Genomic DNA, 21,705 nt, shown 5'->3' on the forward strand with positions numbered 1-21,705 from the left:
AAGGAAGGGGCCAGGAGGGGGCCCTTGAGTCGGCCGTCAGCCACGTCTGGGACTTGACTTGGAATTTTTCTTTAAAGACCCAGAGTTGACTCTTGACCTGCAAACTCCCCCCAACCTGTCCCCCCCACTTGGTACCAAAGTCCTGCCAACATCCTTGGGGAGAGGAGAGAGGCTCAGGTGGACTCTTTCTCCCGCCCACCTTTCCAAAAGTGCATGCCTTTCCCTTCACCAATGATGACCCATTGAAGGCCTGGGTCTCTCTTTAGTTTCTTGAGGGGCAGGGCTGTTCTGCACACGGGGGACGTGGCTCCCCCCCCGCCCCGTCTCTGGCCACACGGGGTGGGAAGGAAGAAGGCCAGCCGTGGCCGGGAGGGAAAACATAAGGTCATTGTTTCAGGCACGGAGGACGGAGGTTTCTATAGAGACCGCTGCTGAGGAATGATGAGGCCATCACAACCGAGGGAGAAAGAACGAGAGTAAACCCGGAGCTCTCAGATTTGACACACACACACACACACACCCTCCCCAGCTGCTCCCTTGATCCAGCGTGCCCAGCTTTGGCACAGATAGCAGAAGAGTCAGGATCTGGACTCCCCCCCCCCAAAAAAAGAGCAGCATTTCTAGCCTGGGGTGTGTGCGTGCGTATGAGAGAGACTCTTCCCTCCTGAGACTGTGGAACCGAGTCTTCTCCTGGCCCAGTTCCCGAACGGGCTCTCCTCGCCTTTTGGAAGAATTACTTCCTCCTAGCATTCTGCCCAGTGCTGAGCCTTCAATGGGGGGGGGGGGCTGAGGGTGGGCAACTCATTTACTGTATTTTAATTTGGTTGGCTGGTCTTTTCCACCCGGATGTGGCCAGAGGTTTGCGCCCTGCATGCCACCCTGGTGAGCTTTCTTGCTCATTTCTTGTAAAGCATTGTGTGTGTGTGTGTGTGTGTCTGTTTTGCAGGAATCTCTTGTCATGTTTAGGATTTTGCAATCTTCTTCCCTTTATTCCTTTGTGAGATTTGTGCCCCACCCTTTCCTCCACCTGACCTGCAGTACAGAGCTCTCCTTCAACCTGTGCTGTCCTCCCAAGGACCCTGTGAGGTAGGCCAGGGCGAGAACGAAAGAGATAGAAAGGAAAGCATATGACGGGTGATGGTCTCCCTGTGAGTTTAGTGCTGGTGCAGGGATCTGAGACCGGCTTTTCAAGTCCTCCTCCCGTATTTTACAGCACGCTTTAGTACTTCTATCCTTCGTCTTGCCTCTGGGCCCAGACGCTCCTGCTTAATGGTTTCTCTTTGCAAATGCGGATTGCGCGTGGGGTGAGAGCCTGCAGCTGCTTTTTACACATCTCACTGTGCTGAGGTGCTCATTGGAAGTGAACATTCGGCACACACTGAGCGCAGGGACAGAAACGTGGCCGGTACCGGTTCCCGCCGGGGGTCCACTTTGTTGGCTGCAGGGGGCGAGCCGGATCGGATTTTGACCCTTGCTTGATTTGTGAGAAGGGGTGTTTTCTAGAAAGGCCCTGCTAGTTGTGTCTTCCTTCGCTGAGCTTGGTTTGGGCTTCACCGCACCCAGGAATCTGTATTTTCATCGCCCAGATTGCAAAACGACATTTTCCACATTGCCAAGGGGCATCACCTCCCCCCCGCCCCCAGTTTCCGTTTCATACTGGGAAGCCACAGGAAGTTCCGCCCCATATCTTTTTTTGTAAAGATAAAGATGCTTCCTGGTGTGTGTGTGTGTGTGTGTGTGTGTGTGTAAATTTGTGCAGTTGTTTGTTAAAACTCGTATGGTTTAGTCTGGTGTGGCTTAGTGACAGAGAGGCAACACGTAAGAATTTCCTTCATTTCGATCTCGCTGCTGCTGTGAACATCTTCACTTCTGTCTTAGAAGACTCTCTTCCGCTAGTGGAGGTATGAAAACATCAGTAGGGGGTCTGCCCCCTTTATTTATGGGGTTGTTGCAGTCCTGTCATCAACGTGGAACTTTGTGGATGTTCTGAGCTGCGTCTTTACTGGAGACGGGGGCAGGGGGGGCGTTCTGGAGGAAAGCGTGGTGACTCTTGGTGATCTGGGAATCTCCTGATGGTGGGGGTCTCTCCCCCTGCTCTGCCTTGTCATGAAATTGCCTGTCATCTCTGGAATCTCTCTTCGTCTGCTGCCAGCCGGATGTTTCGGAGGATCCTAGAAGCATGAAGTTGGAAGGGGCTTGGAAGGCCATCGTCCTGCTCAAATGGGAATCAAAATAAATCCGACAGACAGCGGTCCAGTTTTCTCTTCAAGGCCTCCAGGGTTGGAGCACTCACCAACTCCTGAGGTTATGCGTTCTGTTGTCGTACTGCTCTAACAGTTGAGAAGTTTTTCCTGATACTCACCCTAAATCTGTAGCTTCCTTTAACTTGAGCCCATGGTTGCGTGTCCTGCACTCTGGGAAGATCGAGAACAGATTTTGTCCCTCCTCTGTAGGAGGACAGCCCTTCAAATATTTGAAAAGTGCTATCCTGTCACCCCTCAGCCTTCTTTTCTCAAGGCTAAGCATGCCCAATTCTTTCAGCCTTTCATCATAAGGCTTGGTTTCCAGCCCCCTGATCATCCTTGTTATGGTTTACATTTGTATTTAACTCATTTTGATTTTTAAAAAATCATCGATGTTAATTTCATTTTTTAAAAATCAATTATGTTCGGAGAACGTCTTAGTACACGTTGATGTGCTGAGATGTTCTCCAAGGCTGGAAATGTTACTTTTTTTCAGACTACCGTTTCCGGAATGCTACAGCTTGACGGAGTCGGTTCTGGACATGAATGCTTCCTTTTGCTTTCCGCCCACTTTCAATCCAGAGCCAGAGGTCTAGAAGTTCTCCCTTGACCTGCTAGTTTTCTATCTGCAGGGACCTCACTGTTTTGCTTCGGAAAGCATTTTATCTTTTCCTATCTGTTTCCCATAAGTCAGATCATACGGACCTTTCAGGCTTGGCCTCCATTCGAAATGGACCTTTCTATAAAGGCACCTGCAGAAGTACCGAAATCGGACAGGCGCGTTTGCATGTGCGTTTAAATCTCTTTGGCTTCCAGGGGAATCCCCTAGCCTGCCCTTTTCCTAGGGTTGAAGAAATCACTCTCTAAGTCTTGCACAGTTTCCTGAGGGTGGAGGGAAGCAAGAGAGGAAGTGGCAACCGAGAGAGAAGGCAGATTTCACTCCAGGTTCTGCTTCCACCAAGAACAGCCCGAGAGAAACCTTGACGCTTGTCGTGAGGGTCGGTGGATGAACACCTTGCAGGACGACTGCCGGGAACTGGTGCTAGAGCTGAGTGCCCCTTCTGTTGGCTCAGGAGCTCGAGAACTAGGAAAAGTGACTTTTGGGGGGAGATGATAAGTCAAACATTCAGAGCGCTGCAGACCAAAGCCAGCCTTGTTTCCAAGATTCCACGGGAGAATTTCCGTATCTCCCTGTTGCTGCTGCAAAGCCTTGTCTTTTCTTCTTGTTCCCCTCCATGGTTCAGTTTGATGGTTACCTTTTGATCTCGACCTGGGGGCGTCCCTCTGAAGAAGGCTTGGAAGGAGAGCCTCCTTCAGGGAGCTTGAACTGGAATTGGTGGCCACAGAGAGGGGCAGCAGGGAGAAAGGGGGGCCATTTACAATGCATGAGAACAGCTCAGCAAATGTCCTGTTGGGACCTTCTGGAAAGCCTGGGGGTGGGTGGGGGCTAACATCACACCTAACCAGTATTCTGGTTCATGGTTCTGTTCTGTTGTTTAGTTGTTATGTCGTGTCCGACTCTTGGTGACCCCACAGACCAGAGCACGCCAGGCCCTCCTGTCTTCCATGGCCTCCTGGAGTTTGGTACCAAATTCATGTTGGTCTCTTCGATGACCCTGTCCAACCATCTCATCCTCGGTCGTCCTCTTCTCCTCTTACCTTCACACTTTCCCAACATCAGGGTCTTTTCCAAGGAGTCTTCTCTTCTCATGAGATGGCCAAAGTACTGGAGCCTCAGCTTCAGGATCTGTCCCTCCAGTGAGCACTCAGGGTTGATTTCCTTTAGAATTGATAGGTTTGTTCTCCTTACAGTCCAGGGGACTCTCAAGAGTCTCCTCCAGCACCACAATTGAAAAACATCAATTCTTCGCCTGTCAGCCTTCTTTAGGGTCCAACTCTCACTTCCATACAACGGTCCTGGAAAAACCATAGCTTTGACTATGTGGACCTTTGTCAGCAAGGTGATGTCTCTGATTTTTAAGATGCTGTCGAGGTTTGTCATCGCTTTCCTCGCAAGAAGCGGGTGTCTTTTAATTTCATGGCTGCTCTTACCCTCTGCAGTGATCATGCAGCCCAAGAAAGTAAAATCTGTCACTACATTTCAGTGCGTTGCTTATTTGAATGGTATGTTTATAATGTTTTATTGTTGTACCTTGCCCAGAGTGACCATTGGCCAGATGAACTCTTTAGAAGTTTAAAAAAATAAATATGATTAATAAATGAATGAAAACATTCCAGTAGAGTGCAAGACTGTGAGAGTTTCATGTCCAAAACAAAACAACCCCCCCCAAAAAAAACAACCACAGGCAACAGTTGTTTATCCATTGAATCAAATTCCTGTGTCTATTTTAAATCCACTGGTGTTGTCCTTCTGCCGTGTGGTGTCCGTGGGATAGAGTGGAATTCCCAACAGCTGTTCTGGCAGGGGAGCCCACAAGGGACGGCGGGAGGTGTAGTCCCTCGTAGCAGCAGGGCGCGAGGCTGGGCAAGGCTGGGTTAAACCGTGGGGTGTAGCCAGCTAACAGAAGGACACAAAGTTGTAAACAACAACCACAACCACAACCACAACAACAACAACAACAACAACAAGTGAAAATGAATGGCAGGAGGTTTTAAGCCATGGGAGGAAAAGAATGCCTTTGCCTTCCGTGACTGATTTTCCCCCCCCCCACAAGGGTGATCTCTGTTTTCACCTTCCAGTTCTCCCGTGAAGGACAATCCTCAGGACGCGGAGGAAGCCCCTGCTGTCACCCCCACCCTCTTTCCTCGGGCGAAGTTCCTGGAACAGCACGCTCTTCCCGAGGGGCCTTTGAAACCTCCCCCCCTTCTGCAGCCTGACTTCGGTGAGTGTCTTGTGTCTCCCTGCTTTGCGCCATTCAGATTTTGAGAGCGAGGCTGCACTCTGAAACCCGAGCACTTTAAGACTTCCTGGAATTTCTGACAGCATTTTGAAGCTTCCAATATGAACTCACTTTTGCAACTTGGAGAAGTGGCGTGTTTCGGATTATTATTTCTAGTGGCTGGGATGTGCAGTACCAACCCCCCCCCCCTCACAAACTTAAAAACAAAATAAAAAACTCCAATGAAACAAACCTTTTTTCTTTGCTCTGAATCTCACGAGCCATCAGCTGCCCAAAAACAGTTACCCATTCATGGCGTTGTGAGCTGCTGGACGCTGCACGTTGCATACTGTTGAATTCCAATGGTAAAATATTAAAAACTGAACACGCACGTGTTGATTTAATCCCGTGGGCTGATCGGTTGACGCCCATGGATGAACTGACCAAGGTGTCTGTCCGCCAGGCCATCCTAGTAATGAGGGGGTGGTTGTGGAGAGAACACCTGGCCCTTCCAGTGGATTGCAGAGACCTTGTTGTGCCCCAGGTGACCAGTGCTTTGTGAAAGGGCCCAGGTTCCGTCCCTGGCAGGCAAGCCCGGTTAGCTGGTTCTTGGGTTGCCAAGCTATGGGAAGGCCTCCCTCTCCCTCAGATCATGGAAGGTCTGCTCCAGGTGGGGAGGCCAACCCTGGCCAAGGAGAACCGGCGTCCGGATGGAGGAGGGTGGGCGTCTCCACGTACAGACGGAGCTTCCTAACTGGGCATGTTTCCACAGATGATTCCGACTATGAAGATGTCCTCTTCGTGGAGGAATTAGCCGTCCCCGTGGAAGAAATGACGGACAAGGTGAGCGTCTCCCTCTCTTGAGTGTCTGTCTGGGGCGCCCTCGGGAAAGCAGGGGCCGGCCGCGGAGGTGCGGGTTGAGGAAGCGCTTCGGCGAGCATTTCCGCCTGGCCCAGGGGGCCGCTCGGCTCTCGCCAGGGGTAGGGCAGAAGCTGAGTCGGTTGGTCCGTCAGACTCAACATGAGCGTCATGTGGTTTTTCTGCTGGAGCTGTCTTGAGGGTCAGCCCCCCCCCCGTCCCGTCCCATCCCGAAGGATTAGACCTTCCTTGCACCGCACCTGTGAGAATCTGGTTGAGATTGCAAAAGCAGGAGGACAGAAAAAAGAGAGAGAGCCAAACATTGTGGGACCTTAACCACCCATTATTGTATTTGAATGGGATCTTTCCTGTCTCCAGTCCCCAAGACCAAGTGGGGATACAGATAAGGTACAGATAAGGTTAATTAGTAAAAGAACAGGACTATGAATAATGTCATTGATCTCTTTAAAAGGTAGCATAGTTGACACAAGTGGCAAACTAGGGGAATCGGCCTGGGATTTTAGACTTGGTCATGGCTCTGGCCGGTGGCTCTCAGCCTTGAGCAGCCTGAGGTCATCTCAGACTGAAGCCCTCAGAAACTCCAGCCAGCACAGAAGGCTTCTGGGAATTGCAGTCCAAGAACCCAGTTTGGGAACCACAGATGTAGGGGATACCCAGTATGGTGCAGAGACGAACTAGAGGTCAGGAGAGAAAGATGTGGATGTCCCGGACACCCCGTTGGTCAGAACATCATTGAGTTGGAAGGGGCCTCTAAAGGCCATCCTGTTCCAACCCCCCTTGCTCCGTGCAGGGATCCCAGTTGAACCAGATCGGCCAGGGGGTTGTCTACGTTTCCCTTGAAGGCCACCCATTTCGGAGCGCTCACCCACCTCTCGGGTTCCCTCGTCATACTGCTCTAAATGAGATTCCACCGCAATCTGGCTTCCTGTTGCTTGAGCTCGTCATTAGGTACTCAAATGTTCTGCGACAGGTTTTTGTGTGTGGCCACTCCTGATGTCAGATTTAGGTCCGTTGATTCTCTGGTTCAGAGAGAGGGCCGTTTGTAATATGTCTGTCAAGGGGGCTTAGGTTGGCCAGAGATGGCAAAGAGAACACATTGGCAGGCGAAGCAGCAAGAGCCCTTGATGTTGTGCATGACATTCTTGGGGGCCCGTGATGGTGTCACCCATGTGGGGGCCTTGGGTTGGTACCAGAGCATCATCGTTCCCATTTCCCTATCAAGGAGCTGTCGAGCCTCGTTGTGTGTCAATAGTAACATTAATATTTTTTTAAAATCCTATTAAAAGGCACAGTTCTTCTCAACAGCCTCTTGATAAATTGGGCTGCACTTGTGTTGGGAAATTATCCTTCCCTCTTTCCCAAACCTGTGGCATTTTTATGTATATTTTTTAGGATCAGCCTTAATATTGTGCTGTGTTTGAAATCTCTCCCTTTCTTGGCCTGCGGTTTGACCCACTTGGTCCCGTGACCCCTTTCCCCAATCGGCAAGCAAGCAGGAGTGTCTTTCCTTCTTCCGTATTTGCTCCCCGCTCCAGCGTTTGGGAAGAGCAGGGTCAAAACTGTTGATACGTTCAGCATGTCGTTAGAGACGATGCTCCCTAGAAGAACAAAAGATGTCTGTTTGTCATGGCATAGGATTGTCCTCTGCATCTGGCCTTGGACATCATTACATAGCAAGCAAAACAGGGCGTGGGCATTGATTACTGTTAGGACTCACTCAGAATTCTGACATGGCCTCCCCCCCCAAAAAAAAAACCTGGCCTCCAGTCCAAAGTAGTCACGTTTTGTCCACCCTAACTTGAGGGATTAAGGCCGGAGTGGTGGCAGTGATTGCTTTCTGCTGACCTTCCTCTCCCCCCCCCCTTTTTTTAAAAATAGAGTAATGCATTTCCCGGAGAATGAGTTTTCTCACATGCTCTGTTGAGTCACGTGCTGCACCCCTGTTCTGTATTTAAACACAGCAGAGGAAACTCTGACTTTCTCCTCTGCCCAGTTCCCATTTCTCTGCAACCACTGGAATCCCCAGTTCATAACCTGTCCTCGGTTTTTCTACTGACGTGGCAGAGGGAGGGAAAGGGCCCCTCCGCTTCTCAGAGAGCGCTCAGCCCGGTGGTTCCCGCTGCCAGAGAACAGAGAAGGGTCTTGCAATCTTCCTCTCGCGGTAATGCTCCGGCAGATGGGTTTTGTGGTGGGGTAGGGACAGAGAAGATCCAGCCTTGGAGGGAGAGGGCCCTTGCACTTACAAGCCTCTCTCTTTTCCGTCTGTTATTGCCACCTGAATGGAACTGTGCCAGTTTGCCATGCCGGTCCAGGCGCTGCGGCCGATGGCATCTATGCTGTCTTTGCTTCAGGCTGGCCTTGGCCCCTGTTCGGTGAAAAAAGGATGTGATCAGTTTAAAAGGTGTTCCCTCTTATTCGTAGTCCAGACGTTTTTTTTTTTAATGTTAATTTTTCCAAACTGAAAGAATTCTAGACCCATAGCTGGCTAGTGTTTTCTTGAAGGAAACATCCTTCCTTTTTTCCATTCCTCATCCCATAAGAAGGAAGGCTGGTTCCAAAAAAAAAATCATATATGTTCCTACGCAGGAAAGGGAAGCCTCTGCTGAATCGATCTTTGCCCCTAGCACAGAGGTGCGCAGAGAGCATGATTGCTCCCCAGTTCAGAACAGTGGTATCCTTCGTATCCAGAGGTTTCTGGGTTTGGCCACTGGAGTCCTTGGTGAAAAAACAGAAATTGGCGTTTTTTTTGGAGGGGCAGCGGGTGTTTGTCAAGCTTTTGCAACAGCAAAAGAACAGAATCGAAGTGTGATTCTGCCATCTTGGAGACTCAGCGCGCGAGCTGTTATGAGCTGCCCCCCTGCATCTTGAGATACCTGGAGGAAAACATCTGGGCCACCGAGGTGGAGGTCCCCACTGTGTACCCAGTGTGGGTCAGGAGAAGACCGGGGTGGGATCAGGTGGAAGGACAGTTCCATACTAGCTCCCGCTAACCATCATCCCTGCACAACCTGGTTAAGCTGCTCTCTGCCCAAAAGGTTTGACGGATGGAGTCAAATCTGACGTCCAGAACGGCAGCACGTGGACGCAAGTGTCCGGAAATCTCGGTCTCCCTGGACAATCTGGCCCTGATTTCTTAGCAGTTGTTGGAGAACGAGCAAATTTTTAAAAGGGAAAACGGGAGAGGGAAGGCGTCAAAAGTGGGTTGCCAGCCAGAGTGGCCTAAGCCAGCTGGGCGGTCTAAAAGTTGAATCAGTAAGTAATAAATAAATAACTTGTGTGCCCTTCAGTCGGGGAATTCAGAAATCTTGAATTCTTCTATGCTTCACAGACTGGGGAGCCCATTGGAGCAAAAAGGATGTGAAGTTTTAGTAAATGCAGCTGTGTTTGTCTGTGCTGCTGCATCACGCAAAAAATGAAATAAAATTTTAAAAGTAAAGACAAAAATGTTGTGCCATCTTTACAGAGTGCTCTGTTTCCATGTGAGCTTTCGTGGAACGTTGTGCAGTTCCTCAGACATAAGAGTGAGATCACGTGGCAGATTTTCATAGAGATATACCTGGCACTTAAATAGTGAGTCGGTGGCTGGTTTGGCTTGGAGGCAACAGCTGTGAATCGTATGAGTCAGTGTGGTATTTCATACCTGATCATGACTTCCGCTTGATATTTAGAGCTTTTCCTTTGAGTTTTTTTTAATTGTTGATGACCTTGAAGACCCCCTATTTGATATTCACTTCCTTTCTCAAAGGCTTTGTTCCAAGGTGGATTGGTTTTAAATCAAACTGATTTAAATCATTATTTGAATTTTGAAAATCAGATTTTATTTTTGATGATTTACATTTTCATAATTTAAAAAATTTCTATGTCTAGTCATGCTGGCCACGTGACCACGGAAAAAGTCTTCGGACAAAACGCTCGTTCTATGGCTTGGAAACGAGGATGAGCATCGCCCCCTAGAGTCAGACATGACTGGACTAAATGTCAAGGGCAACCTTTTACCTTTACATGTGTATTTAACTCATTTTGATTTTTTTTTAAAAAGTCATTGTTTTTTTAATCCACCCGGTTTTGTTCTGTAAACAATGACCATGGCAGGTGTTTAAATTACCCTATGTTGTAGATGACAGCAAGAGGCCAGAAGGTAAGGAGTGACAAATCTCTGATTACTTTTTGAAGCTTTGAAGGTGGATCTGCTGTTAAGAGGGAGATACAGCTAGGAGAGGCAGATGTTCCAGCACAATTATTGCAGTGTTTTATATTCGGTAGCGTCTTGACCTTGTGTTGTCGTAAAGATGAACAAGATTTTTCAGCCTCATTTTTCAGAGGCAGCTGAAGACGTTGGATAGAGTCTTTGACCTTTTTTGCTGAACAAAATCGGTTCGCATTGAAGGTGACGCTCGAGGCTCCTCCAGCCGAAGAGGAACGAATCGAGGGCTGGTGTTTCTCTGCTCCTTTTTGGCATCTCTGCTCCCCGGGGGCGACGGGTGTGAATTCCGTGGCCTGAGCCTGACTTCAGCACTAAGTGCCGGATCCTGTCCTCTCTTGGCAGGAGGAGGGGGAGACCACGCCGCTGGAGACCCATCGCGTGGCCCGGATCAGCAGCCTGCTCAGTGAAGATGAGTTGATTGAGGACTACTTCAAGGCCGAATCGCCCTCCAGGTGAGAGAGGGGCTTGCTTCTTCCTTTCTGCTCTGTCTTTACGGGGGGGGGGGGGAGAGTCCTGAATATTCAGGCTGTGCTAGAAGGTGGTTTCCTTGCATCCTCTGTGCCAGGGGAAGAATCGGGCGGGGAAAAAACCCTTGCAAAGACTGGAGGGGAAAGCTTCTGGGAGGAACGGCTGATGGCTCAGCAGTTTTGAAGTTTCATTTCCCAGTCTTTCAATTTGCTTATTTCCGAAATGGGGGTGCCACTCCTGCATCGGTGGTCAGGGATACTCAGTGGGGTTCCCGGCTGCTGGGGAAGAAGCCAGGAATAGGCGCCTGGGTTTTTTCTTTCTTTCTCCTTTTGGGGTAGAGAATAGCTCAGAGGAGGTGCAGTTCAGCTTTAGCAAAACAGGGCCGAACCCCCACCTCCTCTGCTGCAGCCGGATTGCCTACCCTGATCCCTCGCGTCTGCTCCCCACATCATGGGGTGCTGTGGGCCCACAGGGGAGCTGTGTCAGCGCCATCCCCTGCATTTCTGCCCGGAGGATGATTCTCCTCCGACAGACGTTTTGATGAAGCCCGAGGAAGCCCCTTCCCTTCGCCAAATCCCCTGAAGCGTAGAATCCAAGATCCGATCCTCTGTCTAAGGAATGTTTCAAGGGTCAGTGAACGTGGAAAGTTGTCCGGGGAGCGGAAAGCTCTGAGCTCACCCATTTTGCAGAGTTTGAATTAGATGCTGGGAAACTGTGTGTGTGTGTGTGTGTGTGTGTGTGTGTGTGTGTGTGTGTGTGTGTGTGTGTGTGTGTGTGTGTGTGTGTGTGTGTGTGTGTGTGTGTGTGTGTGTGTGTGTGTGTGTGTGTGTGTGTGTGTGTGTGTAAACGGTGTGTGTGTTGAGACGGCTTTCCAGTTTGCCTCTGTTATATTCCAGGAAAGCTGAGTCCTTGCCATCCCCACTTCCCCGCCCCCCAGGCCGGAGGTGGTTTCTTTAGTTATTTATTATCCAGGAAAGAAGGGCCCCCGTGTCACTGAGTGAGTGTGTCGGGCATGCCTGTTAGGCTTGCAGACTTGGGAGAAGCTTGGCAGATTTCCTTATTTTGGATGGCACCTCTCCAACGCCCCCCCCCAAGTCCGAAAAGAGTCACCCTGCCAAGCTCAGCCCCTCGGCTAAAGTTGTTCTGGTGGATCTATAGGCTCCTTTCTCTGCCTCGATCGCTTAGGGGTCTGATGGTTTGGGGGAAGCCCCACGCAGGCCAGGCCGAGTGGAGGAGGGGAGGAGTGGTGTATTCATTAAACCCCCCCTCCTCCTCCCCCTGAGGGGGGAGAGACTGCCCTCCCTTAAGGGCAGCATCTGCAGTTCAAACCAGGAGGGCAGCAAGAGACCCAGATGGTCTCCCCCCTCCCTGTGCTCTTGGGGGGCCTCCCCTCCACTGGGATCCTGCCATCCACATGAGGAGCTTGGAGGGCAGAAGGTAACTTGGGGCAAAGGGGAGGGGATTGCAGGTGTGTGTGCGTGTGTGTGTGTGTGTGGGGGGGTTCGGTCGACTTTCGAAAATCTGTCGTTGATGGACAGGAATGGGGAGACTCGGAAATGAAATGCACTCGTTGCTTCTTTTTTCTTCTTCTTCCACGGAGCCCGGAAAAAGGCACAGGTTGCAGGCAGTGTAGTTAGTTACCTGTCACGAATTACTTTAGAGGGAAAGTAACAAAGGTCCAGTGAAGTTTTATTTCGAAACGAATGGGAATGGGAACAAAGTGACTTAATGGAGTGGCAAAGAATGACTTTATCAATAACTTTGTCAACTTAATACTTAAGAGCATTTTTGGAGATTTTTTTTAACAACAAATGTTTCAGTGTTTTGCGCCTGTAGAGTCAGTGCAAGCAAACAGAGCCACGCTAACACCACAACCTTTAAGAACACTGGAATGAATAATAGTAAGAATAGATTTTTAAAAACGACCCAGAAGGAGTAGCAACAACAAACAGAGTTTTGAAAAGCCATGTCCCATCTTCACAGGAGATGTTTCCACGGTAGGCTTTTCATCCTGCAAAGGGAAACATTTTGAAACATTGTCATGAATAATGGCAACAAACAACTAAAACCGTCATCACAAGTAGCAGGGTCAGATTACATCTCAGAAGCAACTTCCCAGTCTTCTGATAGATGGATGGATCGATTGACCTCCAGAACAGACTTTCTCAGCTCTGGCAGATGCAAGGCTGTGGATTTCTTTATAGAGTCAACCCACCTCATATTTGCTCTTCCTCTTTTCCTGCCGCCTTCAGTTTTTCCGAGCATTATTGTCCTGTCCAGTAGACCAGAAGGGAAGAAATTATCCTCTGGGACAGATTGGATTGTAGATATTGACCCGTTCTTGCTGTGTGGCTTGGATCATCTCAAATTCTCTCTGCTTTCTGGCTCCTTAATGGATTATGCCCCATGAGTTTTGATTCTCGGCTTGTGTTGTGTGGATGACACACGTTGATGCTGTCTGTCTATGTGTCTGTCTGTCTGTCTGTCTGTCTGTCTGTCTGTCTGTCTGTCTGTCTGTCGGTCGGTCTGTCGGTCGGTCTGTCTGTCTGTCGGTCGGTCGGTCGGTCGGTCTCCCTTCCTTCCTTCCTTCCTTCCTTCCTTCCTTCCTTCCTTCCTTCCTTCCTTCCTTCCTTCCTTCCTTCCTTCCTTCCTTCCTTCCTTCCTTCCGTCCTTCCTACCTACCTACCTACCTACCTACCTACCTACCTACCTACCTACCTACCTACCTACCTACCTACCTACCTACCTACCTACCTACCTACCTACCTTTAAATGCTTTTGAATTAATCATTGGATTCTAAACTACTATTGCATCTTGTTTTTAAGCTCTCATTTATTGTTCTTTCAGTGTCACTGGCTTTAACATTTAACATTTAGCACAGGAAAGGCAACCTATAAATGATACAAAATAAATAAGGATTTTTTGAGAAGGGGCTGATGCAGAGTTGGAGAAGCTCCTTTTCTTGGTGAGAACTAGAGTATCCCCTAGCCTATGTGGTTGTATCAGCTTGGGAGGGGAAGTCGTCCCCCGAATAATGAACACTTCAGTGTTTTGGAGGATCTACGCAAAACCTGCACAACTGATTGCTGAGCTCCCATCTTCGGTTTGCAGACTGGAACCAAAACACCCAAGTACCCCGTTTCCCCCCAAATAAGACCTAACCTGAAAATAAGCCCTAGTAGGATTTTTCAGGATGTTCGTAATATAAGCCCTACCCCAAAAATAAGCCACTGTTAAGTGAAACCCCGCCCTCCACCCTTGTGTAGCAACCAGAAGAAGATGACATGGCTGTAATTGAAGAAATGTAGATTGCTTAACAGGAAAAAAAAAGACATCCCCTGAAAATAAGCCCTACTGCATTTTTGGAGCAAGAATTAATATAAGACCCTGTCTTATTTTCAGGGAAACACAGTTGTTGGGCTTTATGAAAACAACATACTGGAAATATTCCCCCAAACCAATAAAAACCTCATAAAGGAACTGGCAGCCTCTCGCGCCCTCTCCCAGAGTCTGCCCCCCCCGGGGGGGTCCACCTTGCTGCCTTTAATTTCCTTTGGAGGAGAGCAGACAGACAAGAAGAGCGCCACAGGGTTACCCTTGCACTCCTCAGTAAGATAATACAGAGGAAGATTCTGGCTTTGGGACCCAGGAGCGATGCCAAAATTTAGCTAGCGTTCTCTTTCTTAAACCCTCCCTTTTGAGGACTTTGCTAAAGCTGGACACTTTGGGTTGCAGGAAAAAGCACCCCGGGGCCTTCATCTGGAATGTACTGTTTATTTTCCATCCGAGGCTAGCGCAGACTGTTTCCCCGATCGAAACCAGAAGCGTATTAGGATTGGGGCCCCATCACTCCATTGCTCAAACTTCCTCTCCCATCCTCTTCTGCCTTTTGCTCGCCTCCCCCATTGAGCCTCGCTTTTCTTCAACCCTAAAACACTCTCCCCAAAGTTTGACACCCAGTCCTTGAAATCATTTGATGATGTTCTCTATGGGCAAGGCTTAACCAGGGCTGGCTTTTTCCCCCGGGTGAGAGAGCACTTTTGAAACGTCAGCCTTCTTGCTAGGCTTGTTTTATTCCCAAATCTAAAAGCCGGGCGAAAGGTGGAGGGAAACAGGAACGGTCTTTTCCTAGAAGGCTTCAGATCGGCTGTCCCGTGTCAGGAAAGATTGGCACCCACAAAATGCTTTAGCTGACTCGAGATACTTCAACCGGTCCTGGTGGTGTGATGTCTGGAGACCTCGGAAAAATTCTTATCATTATTATTATTATTGGGGGGGGGCTATGATTGCCAGAATCATCAGCTGTAGCCCTCCCCCATGACTTACAGTGGTGCCCCACTTGACGATGGTAATCCGTTCCAGCAAAATTGCTGTAGAACAAAATCGTCATCAAGCGAAAAACGATTCAATGCATTCCAATGGGCGAAATACCTCAGTGTCTAGCGAAGATCCTCCATAGGGCAGCCATTTTCCAGTGCCTGTATAGTGAGGAATCCATCCTAAAACACAGCGGGGAGCCATTTTGCGCAGCGGGTGGCCATTTTGAAAACCAGACGATCAGCTGTTTTGATCGTCATTAAGCGAAAAACGGTTCCCATTAAATGAAAAAAACCCATACAAACATTGTTTTGCGATCGCTATAGCGATAGCAAAATACTCATCATTAAGCAATTTCCTTATCTAACGAGGTAATCGTCAAGCGGGGCACCACTGTACATTAGAACATATAAGAACCCAAGATGAGGAGCCCTGTGCTAGATCAGACCAAGGGCCCTCTCTAGTCCAACTCCCTGTATCTCCAGTAGCCCCCACCAGATGCCTCTGGGAGCCCACGAGACCACTAGATATACCAGTCTCCTGATTCCCCTCTCCTGCCTTTTGCATTTGGAGTTCCCTTTCTTTGAAACCTGCAGATTATATATCCCCATCATGGTTTGTCACCTGTGATGGACTTTTCCTCCAGGAAAATCCCCTTTGAAAGGCCTCTAGGCCAGATGTCATCCCCACGTCCTGTGGCAAGGAGTTCCACAGATTAACCACACGCTGGGTCAAGAAAGATTTTCTTTGGTCTGTTCTCCCTCTCCCAACCTTCCATTGGAGTCGATGTCTCCCCGGTTCTGGTCTTGCACGAGAGGGGAAAGAGCTTCCCTCTCTCCACTTGATATCCATCCCTTGCATAGTTTTATACGCCTCCATATATGTCCAAGCTCCGTCGTTTTCTCCCTTTTCAGCCTCTGATAAGAATCCTTTTCAACTAGAAAGGCAACCCAACCTTTCCGTCCCCCTCTGGGTTTGCTCCCATCGCCTGACCATCCTGTGATGGTCAATTTCAGGATCATGCCTTGGTCAGTTTCAAAGCTGCGAACCTGAAATTTACAGGACGGGCTCTGATCAGGAAATCCTGCCAAGATTAGCTGCCCTTTCTCTGCAGCGTCTAAAGAATCAGGGGCAGGGTTTCAGGGAAAATCGTTAGAGGACCTTTAGCAGGCTGTGAAAATTTGGGGTTGCCGTGGGAAAGAAAAAAAAAACCCTCGAAAGCAATGGGCCCAAGAAATGTCTCGATGCACAATCCTAATGTTCACAATCTGCATCGAGACTCCTTTGCAAAAGAGCGCTCCGACCGGCGTGTCCGCTTTGCGTTTTGTTCCAGCCTCCGCCACAACCACTGGAAGGACGGCCGGCCGAACTCTTCCTATCCCGGGAGCAGCCCGTCCTTTGCCATGATGAGCCTCCACAGCGACAGGATAGGAAGAGCAGAGTCATCCACCGTGGTCAAGGCAGGATGGCTGGACAAGAACCCTCCGCAAGGGTGAGCGGAACTCCCCCCGAAGCCCCTCTCCTCCTTCGGGCCTGGTTTTCGTCCCCCACCGACGGATCTCGAGGGCTGGCTGGGGAAGACCTGCCGGTTAAGGGGGACGCTGGGTGTCGTGCCTTGCGCGCTTCTCTGAGCCAGGAGCTTGTCCGGCCCCGAAGGGGGGGACCACCTCATGAGGTTTTTCTGGCTTCAGGTCCTACATCTACCAGAAGCGGTGGGTGAAGCTGGATGGCGACTACCTCCGATACTTCGATAGTGAAAAGGTAAGTCCCAGAGATGCTTCCGTACGGCGAAAGAAGGAGCCTTGGCATGGGGGGGGAAGAACCCTTTCGTTTTCTACATCAAGTCATTGACCTCCTTCCACCTCCTTCCTCAGTTCATCACCTTCCGTATCTGAAAGGAAAGAAAAAACCAGATTCTTGTCTGAAAGTTTCCTACCTTGTCCCCTCTTATTTCCCAGTATGTCATTCTGCAGCTGCCACCTAAGCTGTTAAGTTAGCAAGACAGAGGCTGCTAATGTATAGCATGGGGTAATGCAGGACTCATGCAGAAAAGAGCTATTGCAGGGGAAGGGTGGACCCTATATGTTGACCTTCCTTCCTTCCTTCCTTCCTTCCTTCCTTCCTTCCTTCCTTCCTTCCTTCCTTCCTTCCTTCCTTCCTTCCTTCCTTCCTTCCTTCCTTCCTTCCTTCCTTCCTTCCTTCCTTCCTTCCTTCCTTCCTTCCTTCCTTCCTTCCTTCCTTCCTTCCTTCCTTCCTTCCTTCCTTCCTTCCTTCCTTCCCCTCTTTCCTCTTCCTCCCTCTCTCCTCTTCCTTCCTTCTTTCCTTCCTCTTCCTGACTTTCTTACTTCCTCCACTCTCTTTTCCTCCCTCCCTCTCTCCCTTCCTCTGTTTTTCCCTTCGAAAATGGTGTCTTCCTCTGCATTTCAGGACATTTACTCCAAACGACTCATCCCCGTGTCCTCGGTCACCCGGGTGACTAGTATTGGGGACCAGAAATTCGAGGTTATCACAAACAACAGGACTTTTGCTTTCCGGGCGGAGAGTGATGGTAGGTGAGACCCCCTCCCGCCACAAGGCTCACCCCTGGGGAAGGTTTCTGCCTATTTGGAGATGTGGCGGCAAGAGACGGAGAATGTTTTGCAGCCGGGGTTGGGTGCAAGCTGAAGATTGGAGCAGGATGGCTGCCTAGTAAAGCCATGGGCTTGCCTGGGTATTTTCAGACCTGGGATGCGGGGGGGGGGGGTTCCACCATCGATAGAAACTCTTCCCAGAGCTCTGTTCATCCCTTCCTTCCTTCTCTTTCCATTCCTTTGAAAATGCACATCTTCCTCTTCGGTCTGCAGTGGTAAATCAGTTGCGAAGGTTTCCTGTCTTCCTTCTTGAGATAGGTTGACCTCTTGGGAAATGGTTTGCATGTCTATCGCTCACTTTTACTCTTTTCGGCACCAGCGGTGGGCTAGAAGGTGAACAGGAGAGGTCTCTGCCCCTGAAGGTTTACAATCTATGATTGAGATAGACATGAGCCAGGGAGGTGTCTGGTGGGGATAAATGCTCTTGTTTCCCTTTGGCTTTCCTTTCTTCATTCCCCCCCCCCAAAATTAAATTGTTTTCAGCTTTGAACACCTCAAAGTGTCTGGGGACCACTCCTCCACTTTCAAAGTGCCCAGATATTAGGATTTGTCTTGAGGGCCTTCCAAAACAGGGCATCAAGGACATGAGAAGGTGCCTTTTCACGGAGAGCTCCTGTTTTCTGGAAAGCTCCTTCTCTGGGGAGGTCTGGCTTAGGGCGAGTCCTCGCACACTTTGGACGCCAGGTTCAAGGGATCCTCATTGTTGACCAGACATGCTCGCCCACAGCGGATCGGAATGAGTGGATCAAGGCCCTTCAGAAGACGGTGGACGAAAGGAAATCGCGGCGTTTGGAGAGAGCATCTGTCCTCCAGCCGACGGGCGGCAGCTTCGACTCCGTGGACAAATGTGGTCTCTTGGAGCTGCGGGGTTTTAAAACAAGCTGTACGTGGTGGTGGCTGGGGACAAGGTTGTCCTCTACAAAAACCTAGAGGTATGTACCTACCAAGGTGACCTGTGGGATCCAGCCCTTTGGGAAAGCAGTGCTTGTCATCGGAATCCCTGGCCCTGATTCCTGATGGTAAATTCTGACTGTTTTATGATTTGCCATATTTTTCCATGTATAAGGTGACCCCACGTATAAGACAACCCCCACTTTTCCAACCCCAAATAAGAAAATTTGATCGCTACTTTCCCCCTCCACTTCCTAAGCCCCGCAAAAGCAGGGTCAAAGGGCTGCAGAAGTGTAGGGGGAAAGCAGCGATCTTAGGAAGTGGAGGGGGAAAGCAGTGACGAAAGGGCTGCAGGATCAAAGGCTGCGATCCTGCAGCCCTTTCATCGCTGCTTTACCCCACCATTTCCTAAGCCCTGTGGTATGCATGCACGCCCCACTCCGGATCCACTTGCAGGCGAGGAGGAACAGTGCTTGCTGCTTCAGATCTGTGAAGTAGCAGCAGAAGCAGAAATGGAGGGGGTGGGGTCCCAGCATGGCACGGAGGTGCCTCCAGACCCCACTGATGAGCACAGGGTAGGCAGTTTTGCTACCACGTGGGTTTCTCCTCAGCTTCCTTCCATGTAAAAGACGACCCTCAATTTATCCTCCAATGATTTTAGGAAAAAGTATTGTCTTTTACACGGAAAAATATGGTAATTTGTTTTTCCGTGAAGATTCTCATGGTACAACAGCTTGTGTTGTGTGTGTGTGTGGGGGGGGTTGAGCGACCTCTGGCATTTCTTGCGTCTTGGTTTAGGAGTTCCGCCTGGGAATTGGGATCACCTACATCGAAATGAATGTCGGGAACGTCAAGGATGTGGACAGGAGGGGGTTTGACTTGACAACGCCCTACCGGATATTCAGGTACCACTGACAGCTCAAAGATGTCCCTGGGTGGAGAGGTTCAAGGTGGGTCCAGGTAGGGCAAAAGGTGGCTGGTTAAAGTCAACAAGCCACATTTGCTGCCTCCGAGGAAGAATTAAAATTAAATGGGCAACCGTGTCCTTCCAAGGCACCTGGGGGCACAATTAGCCCTTTAAGGGGGTTAAAATACCATGATGGTCTAGGGAGGCAACCCCACCAAGTTCTCAGTTAAGCAGCGTAGACCCTTAGAAATTCTTTGCTTCCTGGCGTTGGGCTTCTACATTTCACTGCCTCAGGTTCCCCGCTGGTTGCATGAGTCATCTCTACCCCTCGCAAAACTTGGCATGGCCTTTCCGCTGCTCCCCTGGTCTTTTCAAAACTTGTTCTGTCTCCCGTTGGCCAGAATCACCGTGTGAACGGACGGACGGATTTTCTCTTATCCTACTGCAGAATTTTTTTTCTTTTGGCGTCCCTTTTCTGTTGTGTTCATCATTGTTTTTATCATTAGCAGCAACATGATCGTTCTCCTCCTGAAGGTTTAGTAGTAAGTTACAACTAGAGATGGTGACAAACCACCAAGGTTGACGAACCGTAAATCTCCTCCCCATGAAGTGACGAACTACGAATCGCTTTGTCAGTTTGTCGGGGTTTTAAAAAAGCGGATCCCTCCCCCCCCCACAGCCTGCCCCCCCTCCCTCGCTTGGCTACTGCAGTCTGTGCTGGTGCCACGATCCGTGGCCGCCTGCGCCACAGCTGCCTCTGCAGCCAACATTCACTGGCACTCGCTTCAACGGCTTTTACTGCTTTGGTCTCCCTTAAGGGAACCCGAGCTGCCCTTTGCAAAGATGGTGGCTGCAGCTTCCCTGCCCTAAAAGAAGCTGCAGCCGCCATCTTTGCAAAGGACAGCCAGTGTCTCTTACAGAAGGTCCGTGGCTGTGAAGGCCACTGCACCAGCCGGCGATGGGTGGCGGTGGCGCAGGATGATGGCAGCTACTAAGGGAGGGAGGGGAAGGGGGCGGGGGACCGGCTGTGGGGGTGGCTGCCTGCCTATGGGCCTGCCAGTCAGCTGATCGGCAGAGTAGGAAAGCTATAGGCAGAGAGGGAAGGCTAGCTTTCCTTCTCTTCCTATGGTGGATGAATAAATAAAAGTGGAGCAATATTCATCCCTTCGTAGTCGTCGGGGTCTCTGGAACTCACAAATACAAAGGGACGAATGTTTAATGAGTCAGTGGTTTTTTAATTAATATTGCAATTCTTTTTTTATTTGTCTAGTTGCAATGTAAAACTTAATAGTAACCCCCTCCTCCTTCTCATTCCATTCATGCTGGAGGCTGGACATCATCCTCATCATCAGTATTCCGAGTTGCTCGGAGAAGGCAGCTCTGAGCAACGATGTTGGGTTCCGCCCAAACCAGGCTTCCCGGATTCTACTTCTTGCACTCCCCCTATTTATTTTGCCTCGAATGATCAGCTGTAACAACCTGTACATTTCCTTTTTTCCTGAAGTGGTCTGGAGTATTCCAGTTTTCTGCATTTCATGAGTTCTCGATCTTTACTCGCCCATTGGAACATACTCCTGTAGCCAGCCTCTGAACTGACAGTCCATAGCAATGAAAAGCCAAACTTTGAACCCATTACACACCCAGAGCAGGGAAAAGTTACTTCCTTCGGCAGTCACTCCCAGGACACCCCCCCCCCCAGCCAGCACAGCAGTTTTGGAATCCAAAGAATTAAGGTTCTCCCAAGACTCTTGTGTGGCCGCTGAAGTCTACGCTCCGACAGGTTCCCCAGCCACCTGGGCGATAGGTGAGGGGCCCTCTTCCTCAGCTCCCCGGTGCAACCATTGTCTGCTTTTTCTCTTCCAGCTTCATAGCAGAATCTGACCAGGAGAAGGAGGAGTGGGTGGAGGCCATGCAGCAGTCGGTGGCCGAGGCCCTCTCCAACTCGGAGGTGGCCGAGAGGATCTGGGCGGCCGAGGCCAACTGCTTCTGTGCGGACTGCGGGTCCCCCAAGCCCGACTGGGCCTCCATCAACCTCTGTGTGGTCATCTGCAAGAGATGTGCCGGTACGGTCCCAGGGCGGGTGGGGGGAGGAGGAGGAGGAGAAAGAGGAGGGACAGGCAGAGAGGGAACTGGGCCCCGGAGACGGGGGGAGCACGTTTAAAGATTTTGTCTCCCAAGGGCGAAGCGCCAGGAGAAGCTTGCAAGGCTTTCAAGGGGGTGAAACTTATCAGCCTTGGGGGAAGGGACAAGCTCAGGATCAAAGATTTCTCGAGGGCCAAACTCTAGGGGCGGGTGAGGCTGGAGACTAAAAGGATGGGGCTAAAA

At 50.0% G+C, this 21,705-nt stretch overlaps 1 protein-coding gene across 1 annotated transcript in view; it reads left to right on the forward strand.

Moving 5' to 3' along the window:
• The window catches only part of ARAP1 (ArfGAP with RhoGAP domain, ankyrin repeat and PH domain 1), a 115,504-nt gene that overhangs the window by 40,219 nt on the left and 53,580 nt on the right, over positions 1-21,705 (forward strand). Inside the window, 10 exon segments of the mRNA XM_078390560.1 lie at positions 4,944-5,086; positions 5,856-5,926; positions 10,509-10,618; positions 16,286-16,444; positions 16,644-16,713; positions 17,380-17,500; positions 18,310-18,453; positions 18,456-18,514; positions 19,272-19,378; positions 21,244-21,443. Of these exon segments, the coding sequence (XP_078246686.1) occupies positions 4,944-5,086; positions 5,856-5,926; positions 10,509-10,618; positions 16,286-16,444; positions 16,644-16,713; positions 17,380-17,500; positions 18,310-18,453; positions 18,456-18,514; positions 19,272-19,378; positions 21,244-21,443 (1,184 nt within the window).

The sequence above is a fragment of the Pogona vitticeps genome, chromosome 3 (genome assembly GCF_051106095.1).
Source record: "Pogona vitticeps strain Pit_001003342236 chromosome 3, PviZW2.1, whole genome shotgun sequence".
Taxonomy (NCBI): Eukaryota; Metazoa; Chordata; class Lepidosauria; order Squamata; family Agamidae; genus Pogona; species Pogona vitticeps.